Source organism: Cyprinus carpio, chromosome A3, assembly GCF_018340385.1.
Source record: "Cyprinus carpio isolate SPL01 chromosome A3, ASM1834038v1, whole genome shotgun sequence".
Classification (NCBI taxonomy): domain Eukaryota; kingdom Metazoa; phylum Chordata; class Actinopteri; order Cypriniformes; family Cyprinidae; genus Cyprinus; species Cyprinus carpio.
The window spans coordinates 26687698-26698608 of record NC_056574.1 but is presented as its reverse complement, the minus strand read 5'-3'; the positions used below and the strand labels follow the sequence as shown (position 1 = coordinate 26698608).

General features: G+C 36.8%; 1 protein-coding gene and 1 non-coding gene across 2 annotated transcripts; both read right to left on the bottom strand.

Annotated features, from left to right (window-relative positions):
* Window positions 1-386: 386 nt before the first annotated feature.
* atp6v0ca (ATPase H+ transporting V0 subunit ca) lies at window positions 387-7470 on the bottom strand. The gene is made up of 3 exons (XM_019076634.2): window positions 7174-7470; window positions 5383-5566; window positions 387-1483 (listed from the first exon to the last, which is right to left on the bottom strand). The coding sequence occupies exons 1-3, from the start codon at window positions 7244-7246 to the stop codon at window positions 1276-1278; spliced, it is 465 nt and encodes a 154-aa protein (XP_018932179.1). The 5' UTR covers window positions 7247-7470; the 3' UTR covers window positions 387-1275.
* A 1747-nt stretch (window positions 7471-9217) lies between these two features.
* trnac-gca lies at window positions 9218-9289 on the bottom strand. Its single transcript has one exon. It is a non-coding gene; the product is annotated as a tRNA-Cys (tRNA).
* Between the last annotated feature and the right edge of the window lie 1622 nt (window positions 9290-10911).

The window sequence follows — 10911 nt, the reverse complement described above, 5'->3', positions numbered from 1 at the left end:
GAGAGGTCTGGAAATGAAGCAGTGCAGCTCGGAAGCGTGACGACCATAGACTTTAAAAACAGGTGACGACGCGGAGCGAGATGAAGTTTGGTTGAGGCTGCAATCCAATGATTCAGACAACCAGATGGCAACCTGTGGATTAATCCCTCATGTCCCTCAGTCTATTCCACTCTCATGATTATTAACTGTATAGTTGCAGTCTCTGAATATATTTTAATGAATAATAATGAATATCATACTTGGAATACATAATAGGCTGTAATTTGTGAAGATTAAGTTGAAAGACAGGATACGTCACAGTCCAAGGATTGGCCTGTACGTGGAACATCTGCAGTGTGTTTCCTGCATCACATCACGTGTGTGTTTGAATAAAATGGAAACTGAAATTAGGGTGAGGAAGTTTTATTCGGAAACTGGACAAGCTGCGCTGGTGTTCACCCATGAATGGAACCAGAAACAGTATCAACTACAGGTAAAACGCTACACGCCTGAAGAATGTCACGTAATGAGTTAAAACACAGACTCGCTCACAGACACACGTGCATCGATTCGTTTCACACACACTTAGTAAACTTGCACATCAATACCTTGATTAAGACAACGGTCTCCATGGTAATCAATGATTACATACCCAAAGTAACTTCACTAAATTTCCCACAGTGCAATTCACCTACCTATACAGATATATATGTATATATTTCTGATACAAACACGCTCATGTAATGTACTTAGATAATCATAATTTTTAATAAAGACTTTGATCCATTTAACAGATTAATGAACATCTCAATCTTCATAAATAATCAGCAAAAACAGAAAAAAAGAAGAATAATCCATCTTTTTTTACATTTAGGCCCTCAACATCAGCATTTCAATCTGAATGGTCCCAAAAGAAAGAAAACAAAATGATGGTTGATTTGTTCTTCAAATGAGAATAAAATTGACAAAATAAAAGAAGAATGACAAGTGTAGCAAAGAAAAAGAAAGAGGGCATCTATTTAAACACACACACACACACACACAGGACGAGAGCAATAGCTACACAGCGCATTTACAGGGGAACGCACATCAGGCTACTATACACAGAGAGGAAGTTCAATCACACATTCACCTGCAAACAGCACACTCACGATACACGCATGCACGCAAAAAATCCCCTCTCATCGTTTCGGGTGGTGAAGTTACTCAATGTGTATCATTTGGAGGATGTTTGTGTTGGTGCTTGTGTGTGTGTGTGGTTGATGGTTGTTCATGTGTAAGAGATGATAAGAGCGATTAACCCTTGGTGGACAGGATGAGAGCAACAATAAGCCCGTAGAGCCCCAGAACCTCAGCGAAAATGAGGATTAGGATCATCCCCACAAACAGGCGAGGCTGCTGGGCTGTGCCCCTCACTCCTGCATCACCCACGATACCGATGGCGAAGCCAGCTGCAAGACCACTCAGACCCACGCTCAACCCCGCACCAAGGTGCAAGAAACTCCTAAAGAGAGAGAGAGAAACACACAACATGGATAGTGTTATATATAAATATATATATATTTTTTTTTGGAACAACTTTTTTTTATTATGAAGACAATATAATGCAGAAAGTAATTGGAGGTTTCTCATTACTATCTAATAAAGTATATAAGCAATTACATAAAATCACATTAATAACAATTTACAAAAAAAGAACAATACACCTCTATGTACAAATACAGTAACAGAGTCTTTATATATTCTCATATAAAGTTGTACATGTATCTCTTTTTTAATGATCAAAAATATTGTTACAAAAAAATTATAACTGTTAGAAAAAATGTAGACTGTAATTGGAGTTATTTTGTTACAACAAAGAAATAAAAAATATAGAACCTTTCCACCAAGTGTAAACACACACACACACACTTATAATTAATAAAAACACACACACAAACACATATAGTCACAATTCTTTGATAATTGAATAGAAAGTTCAGAAGCATTTATTTAAAAAGAAAAAATTATAATACACACACAGCGTTTGAAATTGAAAAAAAAAAGAAGTGCCGGTACCCCTCCTTCTTATTTATTTATCTTTTAATATTAAATTAATAAGTACTTTTTTCATTTTCATAATTTACAATGTATGTATAGTGCCACAATCAATCAAAGCAATCAGCTGATCAATAATTAAACATTTTCAATACATTTAAGCACAAGTCAACCTGAGATAACAAACAGGACCACAGGGAGACACCAAAGCCCACAAAAGCTCCTGCCTTGTCCTGACTGTAACTATATGAATCCATTCAGAATCACTAAACCACTGACCACCGCATAATCTAAAACACCTTCAGCCAGCATCCAGTATAAAACACTCCTGCTTTTAAGCCAAATACATTCATTGACATCTGGACATAAGTCACTATTCTTTCCGCTAGGGCTGGACAATAATTCAATATCAATATGTATCAGGATATATATTTTTTTTTTCAGTAACGGTGATATGATTTTTAAACACATTTCCGATATTTCGATATACATTACCAGTGTTTCCCATACGTTGATGTATTTGTGGCGTTTGACTTGAGCACTGCACGTTTCAAAATCCAAACACATCGCAGGTGTTTTATATGAATGCATCTCTGAAGGGAATGTCTTCAGAAAAGTTTTTAATGGCATTTCTATTTTATCTGATAAAGAAGCATTCATGAGCGGAGCTGATTTGATTACAGCCATTACTATTCTGTATAGGTAGGTGTATTGCACTGCTGTTTCTGCTGCTCTCACAGCGCCTCCTTCTGGCAGACAATCAGTTTGCATTTTCAATAATAAGTCCATCTTGAGCAACGTTTTTGTTGTTGCTCAATTTTTTTGTTTTCTGCAGCAACTCAGAGCACTTTTCATACTCTTTATACTGGCTAAAGTTTTGTTTCAATCTATTAGAATAATCAGCCTACACTAAAAGACAAAAGTTTTTGAACAGTAAGATTTTTAAGGATTTTTTTTATTATTATTATTCTCTTCTTCTCACCAAGCCTGCATTTATTTGATTCAAAGTACAGCAAAGACTTTTACAGCAAAACTTTTTTAGAAATATTTAATTTTTAATTATTAAAATAACTGATTTTTATTTGAATATAAATTAAAAAGTAATTTATTCCTGTGATGGTAAAGCTAAATATTTTTTAGCATCATTGCTCCAGTCTTCAGTGTTACATGATCCAGAAATCATTCTAATATGCTGATTTGCTGATTATCAATATTTAAAATAGTTTTATAATAAAAAAAAATTTCAGGATTCTTTGATTAATAGAAAGATCTGAAGATCAGCATTTATCTTAAATAAAAAAAAGCTTTTCTAACATTATTCCATTCAAAAGCTTGGAGTCAGTATGATTTCTTTTTTCTTTTTTTATAGAAATTAATACTTTTAGCAAGGATGCTTTAAATTGATCAAGAGTGACGATAAAGCCATTTCAGATAAAGGCTGTTCTTCTGAACTTTCTATTCATTAAAGAAACCTGAAAAAAATCTACTTTGCTGTTTTCAACATAATACATTTTTTTTGAGCAGCAAATCAGAATATTTGAATGATTTCTGAAGGATCATGTGACACTGGAGTAATGATGCTGACAATATAGCTTTGAAATCACAAAAATTACATTTTAAATAGGGGTGCACGATAAATATCGGCCGATAATTAATGCGCATCTCATCAGTAAAGCCGGTTCTTTAATCAGCGGTTAATTCCATCATGTGCGTGATTTCACATAGAGCAGCTGTTACTACACAGAGCCGTTATTAACTGACAAGCTGCGCAAATAAACGCTGATAATGAACGTGCATTTGCGCAGCTTGTCGTTTTTGAATTAGTTGTTGGGCGATTTTTGTTGTTTTTCAGTGATTTTAAAGTATTTTCAAATAGAAAACTATTTCAGAATGTTACGGTTCTTGCTGTATTTTGGATCAAACAATAAACGCAGGCTTGGTGAGCAGAAGAGAATTCTTTAAAAACATTAAAAATCTCACTGTTCAAAAACTTTTGACTGGTAGTGTATGTTAGCCTATAGTTTGAAGTTTAAGATATTAATATTAATTAGGTGAGTCTGAGACATTTATGAGACAGTGATTTCACATTTCTTGTTTTATGAAGGCTAAAAAAAAAATAAAAGGTGAACATTAATTTATTTGTCCTGTTTGTTTTTTTTTTCTTCTCTAAAATATTGTATGGTTTTACATGGAGTCATAGACCTGGCAAATTCATTTTCATAAGTTTGTATGCACAGACATCTGTTGTGGCCGTTCTTAGAAGTTTTTACGAGGCTTTTTTAAATAGTGTTCATATCGATATCAGAATTATATTGTATCGACCGAAATTAAGAAATATATCGTGATATAAATTTTGGTCATATCGTCCAGCCCTACTCTCCTCAATCTCTGACGAAATCGGACACGTTTTCTCTGCATTAGCACTGTTTTGAACTCACTGATTGAATTCGCTTCCTCGACCCTCTGACTTTTCAGGAGTTTACCGGTTTAAAATGATGTGTTAGAAAAAACCTGCTGCTTTTCATTTTCAATGTACTGATTCAAATTAGTAATCGATAATTAATTATTATTTTACTACTTCGTTCACATGATTTGTCGAGATGAGAGGTGACCCGTCCTGGGTAGTGTTTTTTATATAGTGTCATTTCTAATCACCCAGACACTGACGCTTTGACTCTGAGTACCAGCAACATGTCAAAAGAAAAAGTACCAGTACATTAAAGACTACAGTATAGAAGAGCCCACTCCAGCAACATGTCAAAAGAAAAAGTACCAGTACATTAAAGACTACAGTTATATATATATATATATATATATATATACACACCTATCAATTCTAATGATGTTATACATTTTCTTATAGCAAAGACAATATAATGTAGAAAGTTATTTGAATTTTTCCAATGATAACCAAGAGAATATAAAAAAAATCCAATATGTAAAGATAAATTGAAAGTCTCATTAATTGTTTATATAGTCTCACTATCCATTTCTTCTAATATAGTGTTATATCTTTTTTGTAACAATATATTTTATTTGTTGAGCATTATGAAGTCAATAAAATGTAGTTATTACATTTTTTGCATTTTAACCCAATAAAAAAGGTAATTTTAAAAACCAACAAAACCCTTTCACCTCCATGTACAGCCTCTTTAGTTGTTTATATACTCTCGCAATCTATAAATTCTAATACAGTGTTATATCTAGATTATTCTGATCATATCAAACAGATATTATAGGCAGTTGTTTGAAAAACATTACTCAGCCACCAATAAAGTGTGTGATATATTTTGTTCCTGAGGAAGATGAGAGTGACTTGTAGGAAAATCCTAAGCAGACAAGACACAAGCGAAGAGCATGACTCACTTGAAGAGCGAGATATCGGCAGACATGTTGTTGGCAATAAGTACAGCCACCACCAGGCCGTAGATGGCGATGATACCCGCCATGACCACGGGAATGATGGACTTCATGATCAGCTCCGGCCGCATCACCGACATGGCAGCAATGCCTGTGCCACTCTTGGCCGTCCCATATGCAGCACCCAATGCTAAACAGAGAGAAAAGGGCAATCAACATGTGCAAAGAGACAAAGAGAGTGAAAACAAGCACTTATAACGGGTTAAAGTTTAATCAATACAGGACAAGGCACACGTTGTCGGTTTAAGCGAACACCCAACTAATGAACATCATTCTGACACACGTCTTAAATATCACCCCACCCCCCCAAATACAAACCAGCAGTGCCAGGAATACTTCGTAACCATTTTAAGTTGAGACACTATAGCCAAAACCATAGTTTTTTCAAGCACTGGTCGATTTTGAGCAATTTCACTTCCATAACTTGTTCTCTTTCAGACCAGTGGAAAGAAAACATCCAAAGTACACATGAACGTCTTTATTTTATTACACTTTGTCTATTTGCATCTTCAAATTTCAACTTTTTACAGAGGGGTGTTTATACGTCATTCACATGATTTATATACATTACTTCCTAATTTTCTTTTCCAGACTGTTGACAGTGTTATATATATATATATATATATATATATATATATATATATAAACGGACATTCAAAATCCCTTCTGTAAAAACCTTTAATAATTTTGAATCTGGCTGTATGCAATGTTGAGATTTTTGTTCTGGAAATGTATTCAAATCCAACCAATCAAACCACTAACTTCAATAGTATTTTTATTTTTACCTATTATGGAAGTCAATGTTTGGATACAACATTCTTCAAAGTTTCTTCTTTTGTGTTAAACTCAGACAGGTCTGGAACACTTTGAGGAGGAGGAAATTTTGACAGATCTGTCCCTTTAATCAGATAAAGGCTCATTTAAATATTTAACCCTAACACTTCAGAAAACGTGACGTCTGCTTTACTCCATTCACCTGTGTGGTGTCTTGCTTTAAAGACTTTAAAAGGCAAGGTCAGCAAAGCACTGAGGCAGTGGTCAACTGCTTTCGTTCTCCGTCACATGACCACAGAAGCGAGTCCCTTTCGTTTGGAGGAGCTGCGTCTAATTTATTCAAATCTTTCCGGCACTGAGATACATGGCACTTCAAAATGTGACAAATGCAAAGAGTAATGGCTGTCGTTCGAGTACAGACAATAAGTGTGGCTCTGAGATAAGCGTGTCTCTTAAAAACGGGCCGTCGCATTAGATAAGCGCAAACCTGTTTATGTTAATTAAGTAATGCATTTCGTGTCAAGGTGGAAAAAAAAAAAAATCAATGACACTTAATCAGTCAGACGAAGCTACAGTTACAATCTAGACCAATATATGGAGGATATGAGATAAATAAATAGGTCGTGTTTCAGCCATATGCTTAGAGGACGTTAAATAAACGACGTCCCTGAGCACACATTAAAACAGAATGAGATTCGGCTCATCCGACGTCTTAAGTTCCGTGAGCCGTAACAATGAAGGAAACAATGCAACGAAATAAATAATTTAAAGACATTACGTCAACTGAGACTGCATGTGCCGTGATGAGACCTTCGCATCCTTCTCTTACTACAGGTAACGTGCACGGCTCCGCGACACCGCGCCGTTCACAGCCTCTCGCGTCGCTGTACTCAGACTATACATTCAGTCAAGCATTCAGAGTGATGCAGACTCAGTTTAAGGGTAAAATGAGGCGTATCTTACCGCTGAACACCATTGCTGCCGAGGCACCCATCACTGCGAAGAAGGGAGCGTACTGGGGGCTCTGGGCGGACATGCTTCTTGCGCGTTCAGACACCTACAACTAGAGACAGAGAGGGAGGAAGACTTCAGCCGGGGAGGTTTGGGCTCTAGAGAAGCTCAGTTCGAGGCTGACAGGTCAGGATGGGAGCGCGAGAGGTGGTCACGAATCCGACAGGAGCTTGATCGCCGGCGGAGAGGAAGAAAATGGCGAAATGGAGAGAGTCACATGATCACCCAAGAGTACAGGGCGCATTTCCGCTTCTTCAGGGATGACTTATGAATACGCAACATATTTCTTTCTAAGATTTTGTAATGACTGACTGTCGCGGGGTCGCAGAGGGCATCGCTAGACGTTTTAGTAGAATTAAATGCATTATTAGTTTTAGATGGTTTTGTCATTTGAACGACACCCCTATTTTATAGTCGTTTTGGTTTGTTCCATTGCAGGCTTCCACTATGATCTTTGAATGCGTCTCCAGATCACAGGAATATAGACTAACCAGTTGTTATCTGGTGGAACTTGTTTCAGTCTTTTATAACCACCAGATGATGGGCACATATTATATGAATAAGTTTAAATCTTATGGCATTATCCACTTTATAAAATAAGGTTGTGAAAGTGCAGGATACAACACATATTCTGTTTAAAAAAAAGCTTAAAATCCAATAGAACAGTTTTCTCAGTGCATTGTTTTACAGCTATTTGTAGACCTCCATTAATAAAATTCAAAACTTTATAAAATAAGTTTGTGAAAGTGCAGGATGCAACACATATTCTGTTTAAAAAAAAAAAGGTCAAAATCCAATAGACCAGTTTTCTCAGTGCATTTTTACAGCTATTTGTAGACCTCCATTAATAAAATTGGAAAAAGGTTTTCTGAAGCATTGAAATACCAATGAAATGATAAAGAAACGTTAATTTAAACAGTGCATGTGGACGTTGTATGAGGTGTACATTGTCATGTGCTTAGTCTCATGACTCCTAGGCTTGGAGCTGGAGAGTCCAGAGGGGAAGTGACTTTATGTTACTCACTCTTGGGCACAGACTATCGTAATATTAAATCCTGTTAATTTGTTCTGTAATGTGTGTGTGAACTTCCCTTTTAGTTGTGTGATTTTTGGTGTGAACCTTAATACTGAAAGCTGCCCTCCATGAAGCCTGTTGCTTCCTCTGCGTGCTGGGTGCTGATGACAGTCACCTGAGATTATACTGCCTGCATTTTACACAGGGGCAGTTACTATAAAACAGATAGAGGAGAGTGAATAGTAAGCGAATCCTGGAAAGGAAAACACATTCTTTTCTTCTACTGATTAACAAAAGAGTGCAAATTCAGTGTATACACTATATACTTTATATATTTATACATATACACCAGACCAGACAGATGCAAAATGTTTTCAGGAACTGTTTTCTGTCTGTTTGAGCTCTATATCTATAATACACCAGTTTCTTAAATATTAAAATATGTAATGCTTTAATGATATAACTAGCTGCTTGGAATTTATCTGAGTGTAATATAGTAATATTAATAGTAACATCAGCCATGCAATAAACACATGCAACTTGACATGAACAATACATAAGCTTAAAACCACATTAATACAATGTCATTTATAATAAAACTAGATGAATATAGATGAATAGTATTCCAGTATGTGCCTGATCTGACTGAGGAAGATATAAATCCACGTATATTTTGCAAGGATGACCCGGATGGTTAAGAATGATCACGGAGGGCCATTGGATGTCGCTGTAATTCTTCACATTTCGTTTCGTTGCCTACGTGGCACTCTCTCATCTGGTGTCCGGTACTGCTCCCTGTTGGTTATCTGTGTCCAGCACCGCTGAAAACCGACCAAACCACTTGATCGAAGTCTAATGTCTCTTCATTTTCGTTCGTCGGTCTCGTCCGGTTGTGTTAAGAGCGCGGACGGCTTGTCTAGTCGTGATATATTTACAGATATACAATGAGATCGCGCATTTGTATTTTCTCAAAATAACAGTAGGGGGCACCCGGATTTGAACCGGGGACCTCTTGATCTGCAGTCAAATGCTCTACCACTGAGCTATACCCCCTAGCCATGCCGATTGAGAGTTTAGTTGCATCTTATTTATATAGTCTATGCGATATATGAATACAAATCATGATTTAACAACTACTTATAATGTAAAAATAATAATTCCGTAGACTGTTTGAACATCTGTTTAAAATGCATTCATGACACATTGATCAATGATTCTACACAAAAGGCAGTTTCATCTTCACAAAGCCTTTTTATTTTGAAAATCAGTCAATTATGGACATCCACTGACAAAAAATGCATGCATTTGATTACAGTGTCAATTATACTGGGAGTTTCTAAATATGTTTCTGCAGAAATTCTGCACAGAAGTAAAAATAATAGGGAGACAGACATAGATGTGTGGTACTGCTTCAGCCATGGCCTGTACCTTTAAGAAAAACATATGTATTTGAATAGTGTCTTCTGAATAAAAGGGAAGAAAATCATAGTGTGGTGTAGGTAGATCTTGTAAGTGTGTCCTGCGTCCTCCTCCAGTGATTTCACTTCACAGCTGCTCCTCATCTCATGATCCCTCAAACAGAGCTTCTTCCTGTGAGGTGCAACAACATACCGTGCAAATATGAGCACACGAACGAGATCGGGGGCACTTTCATCCGTGGTCACGCATAGAAAGAGGCCTAGTTATATTCTAAACATAATATATTTGGGTTATTTTCCGCAGCAGGCCTGCATCCAGCTACATTTTGAAATAATAGGCTTAATTAGTAATTTGTATTTTAACATTAATTTAACCATAATCAAAACCTTACTATAGTTCGGTCTGCATTTTCACAACCATCGAGGACAGGTAGAATTAACAGCACAAAGAATGCTATTTTTCCCTCGATAAAATACAATTAGCTAAAAATCCATCGCCAACCTTTGAGCTCAGATCCCTCGCGAGGACGTGAATCACGCATCCGCTCGCAGGACGGTCCATCGATGCTGCCGCGATCACAGCATGTAGATGATGTAGGACAGGAACACGAGGCCGATGATGGCGAAGAACATCAACATCAGGACGTCCAGCATGATGTTGGCAGAGCAGCGGGTCCAAAAGATGCGGAGGACGTTCGGAGGACAGATGACGGCTGTGTCCGCTGGACTGGACCGGCGCACTACTCTCCTCCTTCTAGAAAGATGGAGCAAGCTATCACTGGGGCCAAGCGCTGGCAATTGTATTCTTAAAGTGCATCCTCTTTTGTAGGGTGCAAAATTATCTTATTAGGAGCAAACCAGGCTGTGCTATACGGAAAAATTAAGACATAATAAAAAGTAATATTTTATATGGGACCTTTGGAATTTGAGTGCTTATCAGGGACAAAAGATTAAATTAGTTTGGCAGACAATTGCGTTACGTTTGAAAGTTGAGAGGGACGTGTCAGATTCTCAGGAGTTTTGACTCCAAATGCATGTTTAGACTTGCATGAGGGCAAGCATTGAGCTTACAAAACACATCCAAGGTTTTCTGACATATTTTCCACATTTTAGTTCCTTTTCAACAACCTTCCGGTTTATTTTTGGATGATTTGTCATTCAATAATGACCATTACTAAGAGTGAGTCGTTATACTACATACTGTCATAGATTTTCCACCAAAGTGTGTAAAAGAATTAGAACAATCTACTTGAGCTA

Excerpts from the sequence above, each read along its gene's own strand:
- atp6v0ca (XM_019076634.2), bottom strand. The coding sequence starts at position 7,246 with ATGTCCGCCCAGAGCCCCCAGTACGCTCCCTTCTTCGCAGTGATGGGT. Across the intron at positions 5,567-7,173 it reads GGCAGCAATGGTGTTCAGCG|CATTGGGTGCTGCATATGGG; the intron begins GTAAGATACGCC and ends CTCTCTGTTTAG. Across the intron at positions 1,484-5,382 it reads GCCGATATCTCGCTCTTCAA|GAGTTTCTTGCACCTTGGTG; the intron begins GTGAGTCATGCT and ends CTCTCTCTTTAG.